Source organism: Mirounga angustirostris, unplaced genomic scaffold, assembly GCF_029215605.1.
Source record: "Mirounga angustirostris isolate CCGP_5_RB_7025 unplaced genomic scaffold, mMirAng1.0.hap1 SCAF_4, whole genome shotgun sequence".
NCBI classification, from domain to species: domain Eukaryota; kingdom Metazoa; phylum Chordata; class Mammalia; order Carnivora; family Phocidae; genus Mirounga; species Mirounga angustirostris.
In genome coordinates this window covers 138,793,725-138,819,233 of record NW_026991712.1, presented here as the reverse complement: position 1 = coordinate 138,819,233, position 25,509 = coordinate 138,793,725, and the positions used below count along the sequence as shown (strand labels likewise).

Sequence of the window (25,509 nt, the reverse complement as noted above, 5' to 3'; positions counted from 1 at the left end):
AATTCTGGGTATATCCTTTGTTGGAGATGTGAATTGCAAATATTTTCTCTGAGTCTGTAGCTTATCTTTTCATTCTCTTAACTATCATATGGAGAGCAAAGTTTTTAATTTTTATGAAGTCCAGTTTATCAATTTTTTCTTTATTGGGTCATGTGTTTGGTGTTAAGTCTAAGAAGTTGTTACCTAACCCCATGTCACAAAAAATTTCTATCTTCTTTTATAAGTTTTATAATTTTACTTTCTACAGTCATATTTGTGATCTATTTTGAATTAATTTTTGTGTGAGTTTTGAGGTTTGGGCTGAGGTTCATTTTTTTTTCATATGGATGTCAATGGTCCCAGCACCATTTGCTGAAAAGATTATTCTTTCTCCTTTAAATTGCTCTTGTACATTTGTTGGAAATCAACTGATTGTATAGACCTGTATATTTGTGTGGGTATATTTCTGGACTCTATTTTATCTTATTGATCTATGTGTCTTTCTCTTCACCAATACTACACTGTCTTCATTATGTAGTTTTATATATAGTAAGTCTGTAATCAGGTAATGTGATTCCTTCAATTTATTGTTCTTTTTCAAAATTATCTTAGCTGTTCTAGTTTCTCTTTCCAAATGAATTTTAAAACTAGCTGTCTATATCTACAAAAATTCTTGCTGGGATTTTGATTGATATTGTGTTAAATGTATTGATCATTTTGGGGAATTGACATGTTTATTGTGTTGCTTCTAATCCATGAACATGGTATATTTCTCCATTTATTTAGGTTTTCCTTTATTTCTTTAAAAAGCATCTTACAGTTTTCAGCTTACAAACCTTGTACATCCTTTATAAGATTTATATCTAAATATTTTATTTTTATGAGCTATTGTAAATGGTATTATTTTTTAAATTTCAGTTTCCAGTTATAAATTGCTACTATACAAAAAACATAATCGATTTTTGCATGTTACTGTTGTATCCTGAGACTTGCTAAACTCATTTATTAGTGGTAGGAGTTTTTTTCTTTGTAGATCCCTTGGGATTTTCTACATAGAAAAACATGTCATCTGCAAATAGGGACAGTTTCATTTCTTTCTTTCCAATGTATATACCTTTTCTTTTTTCTTGCCTTCTTACACTGGCTAAGACTTCCATCATGATGTTGAGTAAGAATAATGAAGGTGGGGGGCGCCTGGGTGGCTCAGTCGTTACTGCCTTCAGCTCAGGTCATGGTCCCAGGGTCCTGGGATCGAGCCCCGCGTCCGGCTCCCTGCTCTGCGGGAAGCCGGCTTCTCCCTCTCCCACTCCCCCTGCTTGTGTTCCCTCTCTCGCTGTGTCTCTGTCAAATAAATAAAAAAAATCTTAGAAAAAAAAAAAAAAGAATAATGAAGGTGGATCTCCCTACCTCACTCCCAATCTTAGGAAGGAAAGCATTCAGTCCTTCACCATTAATATGAAGTTAGCTGAAGATGTTTTTATAGATGCCCTTTATTAAGTTGGGAAAGTTGCCTTCTATTCCTAGATTACTGAGATTTTTTTAAAAAATCAAGAATGGATGCTGAAGTGTTGAATATTTTTTTCTTTGTCATTCATTATTTTTCTTCTTTAGACTATTAATGTGATGGATTACACTGATTTTCAAATATTGAACCAGCCTTTCATTTCCAGGATAAACCCCTCTTGGTTGTGATATGCTATTTTTATAATATATATTGTGAATTCAATTGCCTAGTACATTGTTGGGCATTTTTGTGCTATGTATATGAGGAATATTGGTCTCCAGTTTCCTTTTTTTTTTTCCTGAGGGGGAGAGAGAGTGCACGCACAAGAGCAGGGGGAGAGACAGAGGAAGAGAGAGAAAGTCCTCAAGCAGACTCCCCATTAAGCAAGGGGCTCAATCCCAGGACCCTAAGATCACAACCTGAGCCAAAACCAAAAGCCAGCTGCTTAACTGACTGAGCCACCGAGGCACCCCTTTCTGGTTTTCTTGATTTGTAATGTCTTTGTCTGGTTTGGGTATCAGAGCAATACTGACCTCATAAATGAGTCAAGAATGTTTCTTCCTTTTATTTTCAAAAAGAGACCGTGTGGAATTGGTGTTATTTCTTCTTTAAGTGTTCGTTTCAATTTGTCTTTGAGACCATCTGGGTGTGAATTTTTGGAGGTTTTGAAGTACTAATTCAACTTCTTGAATAGTTATGGGGCCATTCAGTTTATCTATTTTATCTGATGGGGGAGGGATTGGTAGTGTGTGAATTTTGAGGAATGGTCCATTTAATCTAAGTTGTCAAATTTATGTGTAGAGAGTTTTATAAAGCATTGTTTATGGGGTTTTTAGTGGTATTTCCTCTGTCATTCCTGATAGTAATAAGATGTATCTTTTTTCTTTGTCAGTCTTGCTAGAGGTTTATCAATTTTATTGCTCTTTCAAAGAAACACTTTTAGTTTCATTGATTTTTCTTTATTTTTGTTTTCAATTTCATTGATTTCTGCTTTTATCTTTATTATTTTCTTCTTTTTGTTTGCCTTGGGCTTATTTGTTCTTTTCCTAGTTTGTTAAGGTAGAAGTTTTGATTATTGATTAGAGATTTTTTTATTCTAATACTAGCTTTAAAAATGAATACCTTTTTGTGTCTCATACTTTGTTTCCTACATGTGTCTGGACTGTTCTATTTTTAACTCCTTGAGTACAGGATCTTATCTTAGGTGAGTAATCTGAGCCTAACCAACTTGTACTATGTAATTAGTATTTTATAGATGATTTGAATGGAGGGATGGATGGATAAAAGGAGAGTGAGGGCAATGAATATAAATTATTTCAAAGATATCTTTAGAATTAAGAAAAATATATAACAGGAGCTACAAGAGTCAGTAATGTCAAAGGAAGGAAACAAAACAATTCACTCATTAGGAAAAACTGCTAACACCTGTCAAAGCTAGTTTTGATAGGGAGTATTCAAAACCTTAAGGTGGTATACAGAACACTCACAGTCTGTTGCATCCAATTCTACACAGTGAATGAAACATCCCTAGCCAATTCAAGAAAAAAACATTTTAACTTATTCATATAATTTGAGCAAAATAATTTGGAAATAATTACCTCCATGATTTCTTGATTCCCTGTTTTCTTGTGCTATACCTGATATACTTATCTCTGTTATTTATTCACCGGTAGAGACTTAGAATATAGCCTTCTTTTTCTTATTCTCTTACCACCTGACGTCACACTTTAGGCTTCTAGGGAATCAGGACATGAGTTTGAGCTTCCTAACTCATACTCCCTCATAAAATCAAAGTATTTGTATTAGTTTCCTATGGCTGCTCTAACAAATTACCACAAATTACCATGCTTAAAACAACATGAATTTTCCCACAGTTCTGGAAGCCAGAAGTCCAAAATCAGTATCACTGAGCTAACATCAAGGTGTCATCGGGGCTGTGCTCTCTTTAGAGGTTCTAGAGGAGAGTGTATTTCCTGCTTCTCCCCGCTTTTGATGGCTGCAGGCATTCAGTGGTTTGTGGCTGCATCACCCCAGTCTCTGCTTCATTGGTCATATTGTCTTCTCTTCTTCTGTAATAAAATCTCCCTCAGCTTCCCTCTTAGAAGAACACTTATGATTGCATTTAGAGCTCACTTGAATAATCCAGGATAATCTCCCCATTTCAAGATCCTTAATTATATCTGCAAAGTCCTTTTCTTGCCATATGATTCACAGGTTGCAGGGGTTAGGATGTGGATCTCTCTCAGGCAGCCATTATTGAGCTGCCACAGCATCTTGATTCCATAGTCAAGAACACTGGTGAAATGGGGTAACAAAAGACATTCATTATTTCTTAAAAAATGTCCCTCATAATCTGTATTTTTAAAAATCTTATCTTTTTGCCATTTGAAATATTAATATTTGCATATAAAATATTCATATAAATTAATTCAGACTGATATCCTTTATAGTAGATTCCAAAAATGAATTCTAAGGGAAAAGCCCCATTTATTATATATCAATCTTTTTCACATATAGCTTCATGAATAACCATTTGACACTGAAACATGAGTTCAGAAACTATTATTATTTTGGCACAGGAACAAACTTAATTTCAGAATCAGAGACTCCAGATATCCATGAACTTTTATTCAAATAAAAGTTTTAAACACCTGAATGACTTATGGATACAAATAGAAAAGACATTAAATGGTTTCATATTGCTTCCATATGTAGGAACTAGTTGTTTCAGTAAGTTACAAATAAATCAAAATTTAACATAATGAACAAAATCTGCAGCCAGGAAGAACCTGTGATTTGGGTTTAACAAATGAACTAACATGACATTTGCAATATTGCTCAGCATTAATTTGTATGGATTGATATGGAATCATCAATTAGTTATTTGCCAGCTACAAATAATTGAAAATTCTTGTAAGAGATTATCTATAATTTACCTATTCTCTCAGAGCTCTCTTAATTGAGAGACCACCTTTCAGGCCTAGTAGAACTCTTGGGTAGCAGAAAGATTTGGGGGATGCCTGGGTGGCTCAGTCGGTTAAGGGTCTGCCTTCAGCTCAGGTCATGATCCTGGGGTCTTGAGATAGTGTCCCACATTGGGCTCCTTACTTGGCAAGGAGCCTGCTTCTCTCTCTGCCTGACACTCCCCCTGCTTGTGCTCTGTCTCTGACAAATAAATAAAATCTTAAAAAGAAAAAAAAAAGAGAGATTTGGGCAACCATTCTCGGCCTAAACTGGAGACTATCCCAGTAAAATTCCTCAGTATAGATTCTTCAACCATTGCTTGACACCACCAGACAGGAAGTTGAGTGTTCACAAATATAACATTGTGTTTTGTTTTGTTTTGAACAATATAGGTGCTTTCTAAAGCTTTGTCTACATGTTAATTATTTTTCAGTATATTTTATTTATTTTAATTTTTCTTTAAAGATTTTATTTATTTGACAGAGAGCACAAGCAGGGGGAGCGGCAGGCAGAGGTAGAGGGAGAAGCAGGCTTCCTGTGGAGCAGGGAGCCCGATGTGGGACTCGATCCCAGGACCCTGGGATCATGACCAAAGCCGAAGGCAGACGCTTAACGACTGAGCCACCCAGGCGCCCGGCACTACTCCTTTTCACTCACCCTATATGTATAATCTATCAGCTGCTGACTCCACTTTCTTTTTTTTTTTTAAAGATTTTATTTATTTATTTGACAGAGAGAGAGACAGTGAGAGCAGGAACACAAGCAGGGGGAGTGGGAGAGGGAGAAGCAGGCTTCCCGCGGAGCAGGGAGTCCAATGCGGGGCTCGATCCTGGGACCCCGGGACCATGACCTGAGCCGAAGGCAGACACTTAACGACTGAGCCACCCAGGCGCCCTGACTCCACTTTCTGAAACTATCTTGAATCTATTCACTTCTGTCCATCTCCATTGACTTCGACCTAGTACAGCCTACCATTTCCCCCTATCTGGTTTCACTTCATTTTTTTCCTTTCATTCTTTCACAAGGCAGCCAGAGTGATCACTTAAAAATGTTATTGTGACTGCAGTATTCCTGTTTAAAACCCTTTTGGCATGCTACGACAGGGATGAACCCTGAAGACACTATGCTAAATGAAATAAGCCAGACCAAAAGGACAAATATTGTATGATTCCACTTATCTGAGAATAGAATAGTCAAATTCATAGAGATAGAAAGTAGAATAGTGGTTTCCAAGAGCCAAGTGAAGGAGAAATGGGGTGTTATTGTTTAATGGGTATAGAGTTTCAGTTTGGGATGACAGAAAACGTTCTGGAGGTAAATTGTTGTTATAGTTTGCACAACAATGTAAATGTACTTAATGCTACTGAATTTACACTTAAAAATGGTTAAAGTAGTAATTTTTATGTTGTGTATATTTTACTGCAATTAAAACAAAAAACCTTTGGTTGCTCATTGCTGTCATGATAAAGACTGCAATGCTTGACACCATCTAGAAGCCTGATGTGATCAGGCTTTCCACTCTACCCCTCAGTTTCTATGCTCCTGTTATACTGGCTGCCTTTTAAATCTTCAGTGACAATATATTTCCTTCTTACTTTCAGATCTTCTCCTTTAATGTTCCCTCCCCTGGAATGAAGTGGTTTTCCTTCCTTCTCACTTGGCCAAATACTACTTACCCTTACAGTCCTCAGGTTATATATCACTCTCTCTTCTTCTTCTGTTTTGTTTGACTGAGACCATCTGGGGCTCATCCAGGCACCCCTAATTATTACAACTTCAGAAGTGAAAGAAGTATGGGACAAATCCTCTTAAACGGAAAGCCCCACCCTAGCTCCAAAGATAATGAAGAATATAGAGAACATGGGATCTGAATTTGAACCTACCACTTTATAATAATCAATTATCATTTACTGAGTACTTATTAGTACTATGCTAGGAACTCTATATTCAGTATCTAAATGAATCCACACAACTATGAAGTAGGTATTTCTAAGACTGTGATTCTATGCTATATTTTCATTTTGTAGAGTTAGGTACTTTGATTACATTCATCATTCTACCCTCAGTTCTCTAGTTTATAAAATGAGGTGGTTTATAGTACTTAATTCACAAGATGATACTGCTCTGTGAAGCTTTCTGCCCTTCTGTGTAAATATTAGAAATCATTAACAGCAGTCCAGGATTCAGTTTTCACATATTATTTGCCCCTGAAACTCATACAGGGGTGCCTGGCTGCCTCAGTAGGCAGAGCATGTGACTCTTGATCTCGAGGTCATGAGTTCAAGCCCCACGTTGGATGTGGAGCCTACTTAAAAACAAACAAACAAAAAACCCCATACTTATATCTATATAACACCTATATAAACACTTGAAGTCTGAGAATCAGCAGCTATATGCATCTGTCCGCCTCTCTGTTTGATCAAGATATACCAATTAACCATTAAAGGGGCATGAACAGACTCAAATTCACAGGCTAAAGATAAATTCTAGTCTTGGAATTAGGGAAGGGGACCTGATATTTTTTGAGGGCTGTTATGTTTCAGGCACCATGCTAGGTGGTTTACTTACATCAGCTGATTATGATTTAATCTGTTTGGACTGGAGCCTGGGTAGTTTCAAAACTGTCTCAGGTGATTACACTGTGTATCCATGATTGAGAAATACAGACATACAAACCCCCATTAATTCTTGCAGAAACTCTCTAAGGTAGGTTTTATGTTCATTTTATAGTAAAGAGATGGATGCCCATAGTTACTTTCTCCAGGTCACACATCTCATAAGCAGGGGTGGGGAAAGCTGTGGCTTTTCTAGAAATGACACACTTCCTGAGCAGAGCAGACAGTCACTCCCAACAAATCAAGGGGGATGCTAAACCAAAAGGAAAGTATCAATATTCCTACTTAATAATCAAGTCTCTTTGGTTGACTCTCTATCCTCCATGAACTCTTTCAGTCCTCCTTCATCTCTTCACCAAATTTCTATTACATGAATAACTGGCTTATTTTGATGATGAATTATACTCAGCCTTACCTTATATTTGTACCTATATTTATCAAGGCCTCCCTGTACATTTCCTAGTTATCAAACCTGGTGACATGGCAGGCAAATCACGGTGAGAGCCCTGGTTTTGGAGTCACACCCACCTGAATTGGCCTCCTGCGTATACTTATCTCTGTGCCTAGACAAGCCATTTGATTTTTTGAATCTCAGTTGTAAGCATGAAATAGGGAAAAATAAAACTTGTACTTTAGTAAGGATTAGAAACATTACATTCAATAAACCTTAGTTATCAGTATATCCACCCTAACCATGCAAGTAAAGCGTTTGGTCCATCAGTAAACGCAGGGAAAGTAGTAGGTCGAATTAGACCTTGGGAGTTGACTCATTTTTCTGATACAAATACCCTAATATTTGGAGAATATAAAGAATAAGGAGTCATGAATCTACCTAAGACTGGCACTTTTATCCCTAAGAACAGGTGTCCAGAAAGTTATTTACACATGATACTCTAGTCAAACCACAGGAAATCATTATAGTCTGCAATGTTCCCACTCCCTCTCCAACTCTTGCCCTATGACAGACTCCCTACCCAGGTTCTGCTCTTCCATTTAGGGGAGGAGCTGCGGATTTCATTTTATAGTGGATTGGCTTACGGGGTGTGGGGAGGGATGGGGAAATGAGAGAGGCTCCACCCACTGCACTAGAGGCGCGGAGGTGGGCTCTTCCTTTGCCCTACCCCACCGACCTGGAAAGGGGGGCCAGCGGCGGAGGGAGGGCCCTGTCCCCTGTCCCTTTAAGGAGGAGGGCCGAGCTCAGGCGAGAGAGTGGCGTTGCCCCTACCCGGTCCGAGCCCTCACCCCAGAGCAGCTGCAGCCACAGCTCCGGCCGCCCTCGGCTAGCAGAGTCCGCTCCGGCCCCAGGAAGCGAGTCGCCACCATGGTGAAGATTGTGACGGTTAAGACCCAGGCGTACCCGGACCAGAAGCCGGGCACGAGCGGGCTGCGGAAGCGGGTGAAGGTGTTTCAGAGCAGCACCAACTACGCGGAGAATTTCATCCAGAGTATCATCTCCACCGTGGAGCCGGCGCAGCGGCAGGAGGCCACCTTGGTGGTGGGCGGGGACGGCAGGTTCTACATGAAGGAGGCCATCCAGCTCATCGTCCGCATCGCCGCCGCCAACGGGGTAAGGGACCCGCCGACTTCTCCGTGGCGTGCGCCCGGCGTCGCCCTCCCGCCCCCCGCCGCGCTCGGCCCGGCCACTTCCGCGCGCGGCCGCCCCAGTCTCCACCCCGCCTCTCTGCGCTCGCTCTTCCCGGCCCGGAGGCCCTGCGGAGGTCTCTGTGTGCTGGAAGGTGGCCACGGGGCTCCGCCGAGCTGCTCGGTCGACTCCCCGGAGGCGGGCGAACGGGACTTGACCTTGGGCGGACCGACCCTCCGCCTCCTGCCCCGCCCTTCTTTCTCCTCCTCCCTTCCCCTCCCCTCCTCTCCTCCCGCTGAGGCCTTTGACATTTACGTTCACCTTTCCTGTGACTTGAAGATACCGTTTCAGCGCAGTGTGCAATCACCTTAACCCGGAAAGGTCAGACGGCCTCTGCCCTGCTCAGAACCCCTCGCATCCCGCCCGTTTGCCTGCTATTCTCTCGTCTGGGACTGGCGCTTCCCAGTGGCAGGGAGCCCGACGCCGTGGGGCAGGGGTGGTGGGAGCGCCCGCCCAGCTGGTGCGTGAGGCCCTCGGGGCTGAGAAGGAGGTTGCACAGTCTCGCTCCCCACACCCTCGTTTGTACTGGGACAGAGTTCCTGCCCTTGCACGGCCTGCTTGCTGGGGCGCAGGCTTTTGAAACGGCTTTGCACCGGCGGTGCTTCTAGATCTGTTGTGAGGTGGTAAGTGAATGGGTAAAAAATCAGTGGTGGCCACTGGCCAAAAAGGGGAAAAGCAATAGGGCAGTAGCTAAAAGGGGATGAGGTTTTAAGAAGGCGGCTTCTTAAAGGAGTTGGAGATGAATTTTCATTAGAACAGAAACTGCATACCCAAGGGCACTCTTACGCAAGCCCTAGAGGCTGGCCAGGAAATTAATGCAACACCTTGGCTCATCCCCCTCCCCACTTTCCCCACCAGCTAAGGACGGTTAACTGACTTTATGGACAGGTCTGCTCGGATAGGTGAAACTCTGAAATAGATTTTTAAGTAAACCTGTTAAATGAAAAGGTGAATTTATAAAATAGGTAAGTTGGGGCTGGTTATTCATTCACTTTTGGAAAAAGTTTTCTAACGAGTTTTTCTTTCTGTATTTAAAATAAGCTTTGACTTCTGCCCAGCTTTTCTGGAACTCATTCCCTTTAGTAATATTTTTATTCATTTTAGTAGTACTTTATCTTTAACATATAAGTGTCAGTTTGCCAAGCAGTATGAAAAGCACTAAACATGTGGTATCTCATTTATGCTGCAGCCTGAAGAGGTCGATGCTATTATGGGCATCTTCAAGTTGCCAGTGAGAAAACTGAAGCCCAGGCAGGTTAAAGAGGAACTGCAGTGGCAGTACCCAGAATCTAACATTGACCTGCCAGTTCCAACTTCTGGGAATAAAGGGACCCTTGAATCTATAAAGATCTATTTTCTGGTAGTCTGTAAATTCTAACCTGGGTCCGATCTACATCTGCCTCCCTGGGTCAAGCATTTATAAGCATCAAGGAGAGAAGGTCCTCTGGATAGCAGATGCTCTTGAGTTTTCAGACAACCCAAATTCCCTTGAAAGAAGAGCGAACAATAGCTGTATCCCAGTAGAGCCCTTCAATTCCTTATCACCCGTGTGGAATATACATTTCATTCATTCATTCATTCATTCAACAAAGATTGAACCTATACCATGTGCAGAGAAATGTGTGCAATAAAGAGACATTTCAGACACAAGACTCGTCCTTAAGGAGCTTGCTGACAGCATAGTGGGAATTTTAAAGGTCCAAATGGAAAGTTGTCCATTTGGGAGTAATGTGGGGTGGAAAGGAAAAAGTTAGGCTAGGACTAAAAAAATAGGTTCTTAAAACCTCATCCCCTTTTAGCTACTGCCCTATTGCTTTTCCCCTTTTTGGCCAGTGGCCACCACTGATTTTTTACCCATTCACTTACCACCTCACTGCAGTCTGGCTTCTGCTTCCTCCACCACTCCACCAGAATCGCTCTTGCCAAGGTTACTAATGACTTTCTAGTTGCTAAATCCACTGAATACTTTTTTAGGCCTTATTTGGCCTTTTGTTGCCTTTGGCACTACAGGTTTTGCATTTTTAAAGTCCTCCTTCCCTTGCCTTGCTCACTCTCCTGATTCTACTCACACTTTTGAGAGTTCCTTCCTGGGCTGCTTGCCCTATGCACACCCTAGCTGTTCCCTAGGTTTCTGTCCTCAGCTTTCTGCTCTCTGATTTTGTTCCCTCTGTCTCTCTCTCTCTCCTCACCAGGGATTTAAGCATGCTACTTGTCTCTTATGGTGTGAATCAATTGAGGTAGCGTCTTCCAAAAACTTTCCCCAGAAACCTTTCTCTGCCACTTTCATTCCCTTATGAAGTACTCCTTTCTCATAGATACCTCTAGAATAGTTTAGTAAAATCCCAGTGAAATAATCTTTACATGTGACACTACCCCCTAGAAAGTAAACTTCTTTAACACAGGGTCTGGTTTTATCTGTATTTGTAGTACCTAGGACAGTGTAACTTTCAGTGAGTCTTTGTTTAACTGCCCTGAATTGTGAAGGGTGAGGAATACACTTTAAGTTAAGCAAATACTGAGACACCTGGGTGGCTCAGTCTGTTAAGCATCTGCCTTCGGCTCTGGTCATGATCCCAGGGTCCTGGGATCGAGTCCCACATCAGGCTCCCTGCTCAGTGGGGAGTCTGCTTCTCCCTCTGCCTGCCGCCCCCCCGCTTGTGCTCTCTCTCTCTGACAAATAAATAAAATCTTCAAAAAAGAAATAAGCAAATTCCAGCACTTAAAGCCAGTGTATAGTGGGTGACCAATGCATTTATTCTCTTTAAACATTTATTATGTTGTGCTAAGTATTTGGGATACAAAATATTCCTGCCCTCAGCAAAAACAGTGTAGAAGGGGAGGTAGACAAGAGTAAACAGAGGGGCACCTGGGTGGCTCAGTTGGTTAAGCGACTGCCTTCGGCTCAGGTCATGATCCTGGAGTCCTGGGATCGAGTCCCGCATCGGGCTCCCTGCTCGGCGGGGAGTCTGCTTCTCCCTCTGACCCTCCCCCCTCTCATGTGCTCTATCTCTCTCTCTCATTCTCTCTCTCAAGTAAATAAATGAAATTAAAAAAAAAAGTAAACAGAGAAGTACAGTGCGTTAGGTGTTACTGTTCAGGGTATGTGCCAGGTACTGAAGGGGGAAGAGCATGGAAGGCTGTAGAGGTATCCCCTGCTTTTTGAAAGTTTGTCTTATGCCACTTCACTTTTATGAAAGACCTATGTTAAATGCCTGTTTTTGCAAATGGCAAACCAAAAGAAATCTGCAAAGGACTTTTGCTCTTATGAAAAAAGGCAAAAAGTGAAAGTAGAGGTCAGCATTTGGTGTGCAGGGAGCCATTAGAGAGTTGGCAAGGACCAACCCCCAGCAGCAAGAGTGGCCCCACCAAGCCACTCAGCATCTCAGCTTCAAGCTGCCCGGGCTTTGAACTGTGCCTCTAAGCTTCTGGGCTTTATCTTGACTTATTCTGTGTACCCATTAGCAAGATGTTTCCTAAGGCATCAGAAAACGGTACGAGGTTTCTTTTTGAGGTCTTAGAACACTAAAAGTGGTAGCTGAATTGAGGCTTGAAGGGCAAGTTGGAATTGCTAAGGTGGATTTGTCGAGGGGAAGAATTCTAGGCAGGAAAGAGTAAAAATATAGGAGTTGGAGACTGTTGGGCAAGTTAGTTGATTTCTGATCCTTCCCCACCCTCCCCCTTGTCTGTAAAGGTTGGAAATGATGAGACATACCATTTAATCTGAGGATTAAATGAAACAGTATGTTTTAAAATACCTGTAGTCTCTTCTCACCTGGCAGCTGATTGAATGACCCTTGTGGGGGAACCTCAGGATGGGCCTGGGGCAGGACTTTTGTGTTATCAGTGTTCTGCTGGTGTGGGGACACTAAGTTAATCAGGCCTAACCTGGTGCAGATATTAACACTTCATAGATATCGGCACTGTCCCCCACCTTCCTCTACCTTCAGTGGCCCCAGCCAATATAGAGGGATTCCATGTTACTCAGAAGCCAGTGGGTTCAAGTGCCAAAAACCTAGCTCAGATTAGCACAGTGAGAAAGGAATTTATGGGCTTCGGTTACTGAGAAGTCTAAGAGATACCAGTGCAGACAACTCAGTTCAAACCATTCGTAGTCTCTAAAAATTGCTCTTGGGCCCAATGATCTGCAAATGACCAGTCTTAGGAATTGGGAAGAATTTGAAGTCACAAGTAAATGAATGTTTGGATATTTTGAAGGATAGTTCATCATTATCATCAGCAAAATAAATGCTTTCATGGGGCGCCTGGGTGGCTCAGTTGGTTAAGCGACTGCCTTCGGCTCAGGTCATGATCCTGGGGTCCTGGGATCGAGCCCCGCACCGGGCTCCCTGCTCAGGGGGAAGCCTGCTTCTCCCTCTCCCACTCCCCCTACTTGTGTTCCCCCTCACGCTGTCTCTCTCTCTCTGTCAATTAAATAAATAAATAAAATCTTTAAAAAAAAATAAATAAATGCTTTCATGAGAGCTTGTTAGTAAGCAGGTTTTCTTTCATCAATTCACAGGGATTCTTGTGCCCTGGATTCCTTTGTTTAATCTACAGACCCCATCTCAGAATAATTTTATTTTAAAATAAATAAAATATAAAGAATTACAAAGGAAATAAAAATTGTATTGGAAATAAAATTATCAAAATATTAACCAAATTTGTGATACAGCAAGATAGATATGCTTCTTTATTGACACATTAACAAAATTTAGTGGAAGGTCTAATACTATCTTACTTTAGAATAGTGATAAGTATAAATGATATTTTGATATATCTGTAATCTTAATATTTTAAGATAATTATGATATGAAAATATCTGTGATTTTTTTTTAAAGATTAGAAAGAGAGCATGAGCAGGGGGGAGGGGCAAAGGGAGAGGGAAATAGAGAATCTCAAGCAGACTCCCTGCTGAGACTGACACGAGGCTGGATCCCAGAACCCTGAGATCATGACCTGAGCCGAAATCAAGAGTCGGACGCTTAACGGACTGAGTCACCCAAGGTGCCCCTGAAAATATATGTGATTTCTATTGATGATAAAGTCCCAGGTGGTATTAGTAATGGTAATAATAATAATTCTGTGGTTTATTGCCTAAATTCATAATTCAAGGGAATGCTAAATTTCCTTTAGAGGTTAGTTAAGACAAAGATTTTGTTTATTTTGCCATTCAGACTCCACAGACCCCATCGAATTCTACCCAGGGACCTATTAGGGGGTGGGGTCTAAGGATCCTCAGTTAAGAACCCGTGCATTAAACGAATGATCCCCTTTTAGTGTCAGGTACTGCTTGCACCAAAATGGGCATCAAATACATGACACAGAGATTAAGGGTCTCAGGTTCTCAAAGCAAACCAGTGGGGCTTTGAGAACTTAGTCTTAAGTGGAGGAACACCACTATCTCCCATTTGGGATGGATCACTCTTTCCCTGAACTTTCATGAGGCCAACTACAAACACAGGTGAAGGGACATATTTCTAGCTAGAGTTCTGAGAAGGGAATGAAAGAATACCGGGCAGGACGGGGAATGTTTTGGGACTCTGAGGTAACTGGTGTTAGGTAGAGGCACCTTGCTACCCTTACTTAAAACCTGATATCCTTAGGGCAAGGATGACTTGGCAGAGAATCATCTTTGGGTCACTTTTTAATATGGTGTAACTCCTATTAAAAAAAAAGTCCTTTATTTATGATGGGCTTATGAATGATTGTTCTCCCCCTGTTTATACTTTCTGAGTTGGAATTGTTATTAAATACCAGGATAAATAGGATACTGTCCTTTTCCATCCTGGAGTGTGCCATCTTTGGTGGAGATAAGACACAAGAAATACATACCCATGCAAAGAATAGGATTAGAAAAAGTGTTGAGTGCAGATAAAGGAGAGAACATTCTGGATTGGGGAAAGAAGTGATAGAACGTGAATTGTGTCTTGAAGAGTGGAGAGTATGTGGACAGAAAAGAGGCCACTTTATTGGAGGGGCTACATAGCAGAAAGAGGTTAGATGGAGGAATGGACAGGACTGTTCTTTAGAGTGGAACACTTAGCCACTACAGCCTTTGTTATGTAAAATATTTTAGCCAAATTCGGGAGCCTCTCTCTCTTAGCTTCACTGACCTAAATCTGACTCTTTCCCCCTCTCACTCCGTGTAGCACTGCACATTCCCGCTGCTACTCAGAATTGCACATATAAGAAGGATAGCAATCATAATTCAGCACATGCAATATGCAGCCTTGGGCCCTGTGGCTTTCTCCTCGGTTCATATCTGAAATCTCTGTTAGAGTTCCCGTCAAGGCCCAGTGTCTTGTCATAGCTCAGATTTGGAGGCTCTAGAAGATGACATTTTAACTGCCTCCCAATGTGAATTTGATGTACCCCGTGTAGCCTGTATTTTAAGTCAAAAATGTGTACAATTACATAGGTTCAAGGTGTTGTCACAGAAACTCAAAACAGCAGTGGATTAAACTGAATAGAAGTTTTTCTCTGTCTCATGAAATAGAAGAAGTTTTTCTCTGTCTCATGAAATAGGCTGGGTGTCGCAGGCCAGGACTAGTATGGTAGATCCGTGGGACCCACCCTCCTTCAGTCTTGCGGCTCTGCTGTCTTGAAGGTGTTGCCTTTGCCCATCTGGCTGCAGGGGCCCCCATAACTACAACCGCATTGCTGCCAGTGGGCACAGGAAAAAGATTGAGCAAAGCGTTTTTTTCCCTTTAAACAGTCTGGAAATTGCACACTTCACTGCTACTCACCATCCACTGATTAGATTTTCCATACTTACTGCAAGAAGGGCAAAATATGTAGACTTTATATTGGGAGGCATGTGGCCGGCTAAAAATGGGTGGTTCTGTTACCTTAAGAAAAGGAGTTGCAGGTAGAAATCTCTGCATGGGTCATCTCTTTGGGCGTGCAGATAACCATGTCCCACTCTTCTTCCCATCTATAAAACACATCATTCTTCCCCTGCGGCAGCAGCTCAGATTCCTTCCAACAAATATATATACTTACATAATTATATAAGTAAAGCAGTCACCAGCCTGCTGCTGGTGGGGAGTGCAGACTCTTTGCCCTGACCATGGAGTAGGTCTACAGGGAGCCCTGGTTCTGCCCTCTGGGAGGGACTCTCTTATTCTCTGTCCTCAGTGCTCACTTAGTCCTGGACACTGCGGAATAGGTTTTGAGACTTTTTGGGATCTGCATAGCTTTTGCATCCTGCTTTCTGCTGATGAAAGCTGGGGGATGTATGAAGGCAGGGGTTGCTTTTGCAGACCAAGTTTTTGGTTTGTTTCACTGTATAATTACTTCTAAAGCTTATTAGGCTTCTTCTGGCCTATTCTGATCAGTTCTATGTACTGATAACCACAGGGAAAATTCTCACATAGATAGGGTTTTAAGCCTGAAAACTTTTTTCCCAAAGATTTTATTTATTTATTTTGAGAGAGAGCAAGCGAGAGAGAGAGCTTGGGGGGAGGGGCAGAGGCTGAGAGAGAGAAAGAATCCCAAGCAGACTCCATGCTGAGTGTGGAGCCCGATGTGAGGCTTGATCTCACAACACTGCGATCATGACCTGAGCCTAAATCAAGAGTCAGATGCTTAACCAACAGAGCCACCCAGGTGCGCCAAGCCTGACAACTTTAGCTTTTATTTTCTGGCCTCTCTGCTCTGTCCCCCCTCTGACGTCTCCATCAATGATGTCTGCCTTGAGATAGGAAAAGCTAGGCTGAATAAGAAAGCAGTATCCTTAATCAGATCTTTGCTGGTGGGTCAGTTTTCATTGTCTAGCGAAGAATCCTGGGAAAGAGTTGAGGCCACAGACCTTTGTTCTACACCTGCTGCTTCATGGAGAGCTGCCTTAGCTTGGGTACATAAAGAGTGGTCATCTCAGCTCTACAAGGTCACAAATTACTGGACTTGGGCAACATAGTTTGCAGGCCACAGTCAAAGATATTTCTCTTAGTGGAGCTTTATCTTCATTTTTGCCTGTGGACTGGCAAGTCGTTGCCTGAGCTCCTCTCTACTCTGGCGAGAAGCAGCCAACAGCCGCTCCTATTTTTAATTTCTCCCATTTGCCTAGGCTTGATTGACCAGTAGTCTGCCTTCCAGGGTAGCAGTGGTAACAATTTTGCCATGGCATAAAAGGTATGCTGATGCATATTTTAGTTTCTGTTCTGGTGCAGAAGATCAGATTTTATCATTAGTTAACATACAGGTTTGGCTATGAAAACGAAATCTAAAAATAAGTTACTTAAACAAAATAACAAAATAAAAGCTCATAGTAATAGAACCCTTTCTGTAATAGAGTGGGTGTGGGCAGTCCTAGGCTGGTGTGGTGGCTCTGTTGTGTAAGGGATTCTGTATTTCTTTTCTTTTTTGCTCAGCCTTCCCTAGTGAGTTGCCCTTATCTGCATGATCCAAGGTGGCTGCCTACCACCATATGGTCATTCCAGGCAACAGGAAGGAAGTGGAATGAAGGCACACCTTTCTCAGATAATGTACATCATTAATTTTACTCACGTCTTCTGTGCCAAAACTTAGTCTAAGGCCTCCTCTAGCAGCAAGGAGGCTGGGATATATCCATTTTATTCTGGGTGCTATGTGTCAGGCTAAACATTGGGGGTGTCAGAAAGGGATAACTGATGTTGGGGGACACTCAGCAGTCCTCACTATCCTAAACATGCTTTCCAAATCTGGTGAAAACCACGAAGCCATTTTCAAGTGATAGAGTTACAGAAGAAGACAGAAACAACTTTATATAGGGAGCTAGATTTTTGGAAGAGAACCTGACTATTCATTTATTCCAACCACCATCTTAGAAAGGAACCAAGGCACAGGCATTCCTGTTGTGGAGGGCTTTTTAAATAAACTACTTTATTGAGATATGATTCACACATCACACAACTCACCCATTTAAAGTGTACAATTTCATACCTTTTAATGTGTTCACAGAGTTGTGCAACCATCACCACGGTCTAATTTTAGAATGTTTCCATGACCCGAAGTGAAGCCCTGTGTATTAGCAGTCAGTCCCTCTTGTTTCCTTATGCTTTTGGCTCTAAGCAACCACTAGTCTACCTTAGGTCTCTCTAAATTTGAGTGGATGGGTTTTACATGGCCCAGTTTCGGTTGCTAGGCAGAAGAAGTTACATTGAGCAAGGGAAGCCCCAGCAGGACGAGAAGCAAAGTCAAAGGGTTTGTGTCAAGAACAGTGGAGTTAGTGTCCCGTGCTTCTGTGCGTGCTATCCTGAGCACTGGAGACACAGAGATGAAGATGTCCCCTTTCTCAAGGAGCCTTTGGTTGGATGGGGAAGGACTGACACAAGAAATGAAAATCACCACTAGGTTTTTCTCAGCGGACTTCCTCTCCAAAGCAGAGCAGGCTGTCAAAAAAAAAAAAAAAAAGGAGGAGAAATTTCTCCAGGAGAATCGCTTCTTCATTTTCACGAGTGTAAGCAATCAGATTTCTTTTTTTACAAACATATTTGAACTTATATATCCAAATTAGTATTGTACCCTGTCAAATCACCCCTCTGGGAACCGTACACTTAATGCCAGTGATGCGTCTAGTGCTTGGGGCATTTTGAAACTCCTCTATGGGAATTATTTTTCAGCCAGTTGGTTTATGGGTCACCTAGGAAAACCAGTCACATTATTTTATAGTCATGCCTCATTTTTCACCTAAAACGATGTAACAAGATTTGATCACCCACTTTATTCATTAGACATGGCTCCAGCCAATTTTTGTCTCTTTCCAAAGTTCAAATCTATTCTCAGAGGATGAAATTTGTTATGACTGAAGACTTTCAAAGGAAGTGCCACAGACTGTTAAGACAGTTGCTGAGAAAGAGTTCCAGAAATGTTAGTGCAGTGTGAGCACTGTTTGAATAAATATGTTGCTTCCCAAGATGATTGTTTTGAAGGAGATAGCACTAATTTAAATGAAGATGCTCTGGCATAACTGTTTAAAATGAGTTACCATATTTTGTGCCGTTCAAGAACACTGCCCTGTCAAGAAAAGGTCCTAGAAGGCAGTTCATGCTGAGGGAGATTCTGGCATTCTGCTTGCCTTCTGCAAATGCCCATGGTGGCCTGGGGATACGGTTCTCTTCCACTCTGGTAGACATCTAAACATGCTTTGGTTAGGCATTTAGAAATTGTGCACCATGAGAAGGTTTGTTAAAACACAAGAAGACAAAATGGCCCTGACCTAGGATGAGAGTCCTGTCAGCTCTAAGCCACAGAAACCAGAGACCTAGATGTTAAAGTTGTGCCCACCTGACTCCAAGAGCTCGCTCATGGTCGCACAGAGGCCAGAAAATGGAGCTGGGATGGCATAACTGGGTGGGGCTGGGGAAAGATCTTTTGCTTTAGTCATAAAACTATTATGTTACGCTGCCTCTTGGGGACTCTGAGAAATGCATTCTGTGGAGCAGAATGAAATGAAGTATGTTTAAAAATGAAGCAAACGGGAAATAAGTGTAGGAAACTCAAATGGAATTGGGAGTAAGGTTGGCACCTGTTACAAAAGCCAGACTGCTTCTCTGAGCTGGGCCACGCAGTTGGCACCGAGCCCTGTGTAGTCAAATCCATGAGAAAAACACGATCCCACAGTTCGCCATAGCCAGTTCCCCCATGTGTAGATTTGGTTTAAGAAGAGTAATAATGTCTGCCTTGAAATGTTCATGTGAGGATGAAGCAAAATTTGTGAAGCGCTCACATAGTGCTTGACGTTATCTTTAGTAAATGGAAGATTTGGGTGATTCTAATGATTATTATGGTTCTTCCAAACGCCGAGGCCATTGGAGGGCAGAGGAGAGGTCTTGTGTGTCTGCCACCATGCCCACCACATAGATGTCTTATTCTGTCTGTAGCCATACATTATTCCCTGAATTCAGTCTGTGAGGCAGAGGTTCACAGGCTCATGGATTTGAGGCTTTTACCTTGTTGGGAGTTCTGAGGCAGGAGTGGGTAGTCGAAGATGGCTGTTTTAGGGCGGATCTGTGGAACGGTTACCTGGCCCAGGCTAACGTCATGCTGCTGACGGGAAGCTGCAAGGAATGTATGCTGGCATTGCTGTAAGCCTCCTGGACTGCCTGGATTTATTCATTCACCAAGCATTGTTGAGCAGTCTGCATGTGCAGGCACTGTGTGAGTTGGCTGGGGGTGCCGGGGTGAGTAAGACAAAGTCTTTGTTCTCAGGATGCTCAAGCTAGTCGAGGAGCATCCATAGGTAGTTCACAAAAATGTGGTGCAAATGCTAGTGTGTTTCCTAGGGTTGCTGACAGATGACTATAAACTAGGTGGCTTAAAAGAACAGAAATTTATTTTTTCACAATTCTGGAGGCCCAAAGTGTGAAATCAAGGTGTTGGCTGGTCTGTGCTTCCTCTGAAGGCTCCAGGGGAGAGTGCTTCCTTCCTCTTTCAGCATTTGGTGGTTCCAAGTGTCCTACGTGTGTGTGGCTGCATCACCCCAGTCTCTGCCCCTGCCTTCACATGTGTCTGTCTTCTCTTCTTCCGTCTGTTTTAAGGATACTTGTTATTGGATTTAGGGCCCACCCGGATAATCCATGATGGTTTCAGCTCGAGATCCTTAATTAATCTGCAAGCCTGCATTCACAGGTTCTGGGTGGACATACCTTTGCAGGGAGATGGTGGCAGTGGCTACCATTCAACCCACTTCAGCTGTCTGAGAGAAGTTCAGGGACTTGTGGAACACACAGGAGAGCAGCCAGCCTGGCCTTGAGCGGGGGAGGGGAGAATGAGGATGTCATCTCTGCTGAGGGAGACCTCAGCTGAGAGTGAACTAAGGGTGGAGGCCGGGAGCAGTCGCTGGTTTAATGCATGTGGCTAATACTTTTGTTGTTCTATTTAAAAGTCTGGGAATAATTGTTGAGAAGATTCCAGAACTCCATAACCCACAGTGCTTCTGTAGACTTCTGACGTAATGCCAGATGGGAGACAGGCCACGTGGTGGCTCCCTGAATCTTACCAAACGACTTCAGTACCTAGTGATGGGTTGGAATTGAAGATTTTGGTGCAAATCTCAGTGGCACAACTTACTGTACAATATCATGGAGCCTGCTGAACTGACGTAAAGCTCAGTTTTCTCATTTGTAAAATGGGATTAATTCTAATACCAGTCCTATCAGCGGGTTTTATGAAGATTAAATAATGGGCACACAGAGGGTTTGGGAACTCTAAGATGCAACCCAAACGTGCGTTAGGATGGTTGTTTTGAAATTCCACCCTCGCTTCAGGAAGGTCACCCCGCTGGACTGATGTACGCCTCCTACCAAAACAAATCTCCACATGGGATTTTATCTAGCATCTCTCAAAGTCCAAACCCCAGACGTGCTAACGCATAACCAGAAAGTAAAGATATCTTGCCATTTTGAGGATCTTTAGTGGGATATCAAAACGACTTGTTTTACATTAGAATATTGTGGCAGTTTAAATGCTTTTGATGTCAGAAAGACTTGAATTTCATTCCTGGATATGCTATTTATTAGCAGTTTAATCTTGGGCAAAACTGCTTGAACTCTTTTTTTTTTAACTTATTTATAAAATTAAAATAATATATCATGGAGATGTGTTTAGGAAATAATAAGATATGTGTCAGAAGTCACCTAGCATAATGCCTCACACATAGTCATGATAAGCATGTCGCTAGTGGGAATTTTGATGGGAAATACAGACACTTTAAACTTCTCTTTGCTAAGGGTCTCCCAGCCTGCTCCCACCTTCTCAGTTTTACTTCTCAGCGTTGTCAGTGACCTATCAAGATGCTCCACACCCATTGGTCTGTAAATTTCAGAACAGAAATGTCTTTCTTACAAAGCGTAAGTGTTTCATGCTCAGGGCCTGTGTGTGTGTTGGCCGGGGCGGGGGGTGGGGACCAGTTCTATATAACTTGAGGCTTTCAGTAATACATCATCAGCCTGATACTTAGTTATCTCATCTCAAAAGAACACAGCAACCAGCCCAAGTAACCCAAAGAATCCAGAATAACCCAAATAACCCCAAACAAGCAAAACTGTCCTGAGTAGCTGAAGTGCTAATCTTGGTGTTTGGTGTTTGCACACCAGGTCTCCCCCTGAGGGTTTTATTTTTTATTTTATTTTTAAAGGTTTTATTTATTTATTTGACAGAAAGAGAGAGAGAGAGCGCGCATAAGCAGGGGGAGCGACAGGCAGAGGGAGAGGGAGAAGCAGGCTCTCCACTGAGCAGGGAGCCTGATGTGGGGCTTGATCCCAGGACCCTGAGATCATGACCTGAGCCGAAGGCAGATGCTTAACTGACTGAGCCACCCAGGCCACCCCGCCCCCCGGCAACCTTAGGGTTTTAGCATAGCGGTTCTAGTAAATGGTTGGATCTGCTTGCTCCAGCAACTTCTCCTGAATAATATTTGAGGAGGTGCTTTTCGTCCCTCAGACATCTGCCGAGTACCCTGTCGTTGCTCACTATTGTGCTGTGTATTTGGGGTATGCACAAGCACATCGAGACAGTCTCAGCACCCTGTGGAGCTCATTGTCCAGTGGGCATTACAATAGAACGTGACAGGTGCCTCCTTTAGGGTGCCATTGGGAGCCCTGTGGAGGGGGGCTTGGGGAGGCGGTCAGGGGAAGCTTCCAGGGCAGAAGTGTTCGAGTCAGGTCTTGAAGGATGATGGAAAGAAAGCCGGGAAAAAGTGGAGACATTCTACATAGAGGGAGTGTGGGAAAAACGAGGCCATTGTGGAAAGTAAGCCCACAAGCTGAGACTTTAAAATAGAAGTCTTCATAACTCCTGTTTTGCAGGAAGGGAGGAGGCAGCCACGTAGCCAGTGGTGAGTTATCACCACACGGGTCCTTAACCCCTGATGCTTGCTTCTACACACAGGCCAGCCTAAGACGCAGCCTCAGAATTGTCTTGTGACTCCGGTAGGAATGGAGAATCACAGATGGAGATTTAGGTTAGCAAAGCTAAAAAGCTATTTATTTATTTATTTTTCGTGACAAAAGCTTTATTTATTTATTTTTTATTATGTTATGTTAATCACCATACAGTACATCATTAGTTTTTGATGTAGTGTTCCATGATTCATTGCGTATAACACCCAGTGCTCCATTCAATACGTCCCCTCTTTAATACCCATCGCCAGGCTAACCCATCCCCCCACCCCCCTCCTAAAAAGCTATTTATAGGGAGGACTGGGCCAAGAGGTTTGGTCAATAACGCATCAGAGCTCTGTTTGCTGACTGTCTTTAACCAGCAGAATATATGGCCTACAGTGGTCTGTATGTGACCTGCTGTTGTCATCAGGGCAAGTCTTTTCCCTTGGCTTGGTTGATCTAAATCCATACTGTAGAGTGTAGGATGCACAGTCCATTCAGTTAAAGCACACATTTAAAGACACAAAAATTTACAAAAAATAAATTAGACATGCAGTGTAGCTGTGCTGCTTCCTGTAGCTCTCACCCTAATACTTGTAGATGGGCTGGGATGCAGGGTGGGCCTCTCTTCCTCCTGTTAGCTTTAGTCTCTCTCTCTCCCCGACTGTCTCTCACCTCTTTTCTCCCCAGCACTGAAGTTTGCTTCCGGGAATGAGCACCTCTCCATCTCTCTGCCTGCAATGATACAGGGCTCCTCTTGGAAGCAGCCCAAGCATTGGGCCTCAACCACACAGCCTAACGAGCTCTACTCCCTTCGCTATTGCAGTTTCTAGCTCTGTTCCTGATTGTTATTGCACAAGTCTGTGTGCTGTGGAAATTACCTAAAATGCCAGTACTCAGGCAGAGTGTTCTCTGTTGTGGATGCCTTATGGTTTGGGAAGTCGTCTGATGCTGGGAGTAATTTTATAGTTGAGGTTGGTCTCAGGACAGGAGACCCACTGGGCAACTATCTGGAAAAGCTCACCTCTGTCCTCAGAAACGCTAGTCATAGAATGCTCTTACTTCAAAAGTGCAACCATCAAATATTTAGCGACTGTCCACTCTTCTTCATTCCAGGTACCGAAGTTACAAAATGTGTTTTCTCCTCTTCACTGAGCGAGGGAGGAGGCTTGTTTGTATATACCAAGCCATGGCGCATACTGTGTTATTTGGTGATAAGAACCAAGCACTCTGGGGCAAAGGAAAGTACCTGAGGGAGAGGTCTATCAAAGGGCCTCTCCCTCAGACCAGCCACCCTGCTGCAGAGGGATCAGCTGTCCCTGGAGCTGGGCTTGCCTTTTTTAAAAAATTGTATTTATTTATATTAAAAATTTTAATATTAGTTCCATAGGGCTGCTATAACAAAATACAACAAACTGTGTGGCTTAAAACAACAGAAATTTATTTTCTCACAGTTCTAGAGGCTTACAAGTCCAAAATCAAGGCATCAGCAAGGCCATGCTCCCTCTGAAGGCTCCAGGGAATCCTCCCCTGCCTCTTCTAGCTCTGGTGGTGGCCATAGTCACCGTGAGCAGAGCTCCTGTCTCTGCCTCTAGCCTCACTTGCTTTTCTTCCCCCTCTGTCTCTGTCCCCGAATCTCCCACTCTTTATATAAAGACACCAGTCATTGGATTTAGGACCAACTCTAATGTAGTCTGACCTCATCTTAATTTTATCACATCTGTAGAGACTCTTTTTTCAAATAAGGTCATATTCACAGGCATCTGGGGTCAGGAATTCAACATAATTTTTTTTTTTTTGGGTGGAGTTTTCAACCCACAACCTGTGCTCTGTCCACCAAATGCAGGTGGGTTGTGCAGGCCACCAAAGCTCATATACTTTAAGATCTCATTTAATCTTTTCAACAACTCTGAAGACACTGATATTTAGACCCCTGTTTCACAGTTAAGGAAATAGAAGGTGAGTGATTTGCCTAAGATCACTAAGATACTCAAAATTACCTAGAGTTGGGATCAAATCCAGATTTCCACTGTGCTTCATTCCTCAAGGTAGACCTTTTTTTTTTTTTTTTTTAAGATTTTACTTATTTATTTTATAAAGCGAGAGGGGGAGAGAGAGAGAGCATGCACAAGTTGGGGGGCGGGGAGAGGCAGAGGGAGAGGGGAGAGAAGGGGAGAGAATCTCAAGGAAATTCTCCACTGAGTGCAGAGCCGGATCCCATGACCCTGAGAGCATAAGCTGAAATCAAGAGTTGGATGCCTAACCGACCGAGCCACCCAGGTGCCCCAAGGTAGACTTTTTTTTTTTTTTTTAAGATTTTATTTATTTATTTGAGAGAGAAGCACAAGTGGGGGGTGGGTAGAGGGAGAGGGAGAAGCAGGCTCCCCGCTGAGCAGGGAACCTGTGGTGGGCCTCCATCCCAGGACTCCGGGATCATGACCCAAGGCGAAGGCAGACGCTCAACCGACTGAGCCACCAAGGCTCCCCATAGATTGCTGTTTTAAAAGCGGTTGTTGATTATTTGCTGCTTACAGCATGATGGTTGAGTGTGGGCTCTGGAGCCAGATTGCCTGTGTTCAAACCCATCTCCACAGTTTCCCAGCTGTTTGGCCTTGGAGAGATGATAAATCTGTATCATCTGTATCCCGAGGTGTCCTTGTCCCTAACATGGGGCTGAGAATGATAGTATTGATCTTACAGTGCTGTTGTGAAGATCTAAGGAGTTAATGCTTACAAAGCCCTTGGAACACTGCCCAACACACTGACCTCCTGTGGTTATTTCCTGCGTACAACAACCTTTCAAGCAGGTATCATTGTCTCTATTTTACGAATAAGAGAATTGAGGCCAGAAAGGCCATACACAGCCAGAGGTGGCAAAGGCAGGATTCAGACCCAGGCCCTATCTGACTCCAGAGCCCTCTGGTTAGAGCAGGGGCGGTAGAA

The 25,509-nt window shown here is 42.9% G+C and overlaps 1 protein-coding gene across 2 annotated transcripts in view; it reads left to right on the top strand.

Annotated features, from left to right (window-relative positions):
• Positions 1 to 8,166: 8,166 nt before the first annotated feature.
• Positions 8,167 to 25,509, top strand: part of PGM1 (phosphoglucomutase 1) — a 62,640-nt gene continuing 45,297 nt past the window's right edge. The window contains exon 1 of one of the 2 annotated variants that reach the window (XM_045897502.3): positions 8,167 to 8,629. In XM_045897502.3, coding sequence (XP_045753458.2) covers positions 8,384 to 8,629 — 246 coding nt within the window. In that variant the 5' untranslated portion in view covers positions 8,167 to 8,383. Of the gene's footprint in view, positions 8,630 to 8,902; positions 9,026 to 25,509 lie in introns of those variants that run through there. The other variant, XM_045897505.3, reaches the window with a different exon arrangement.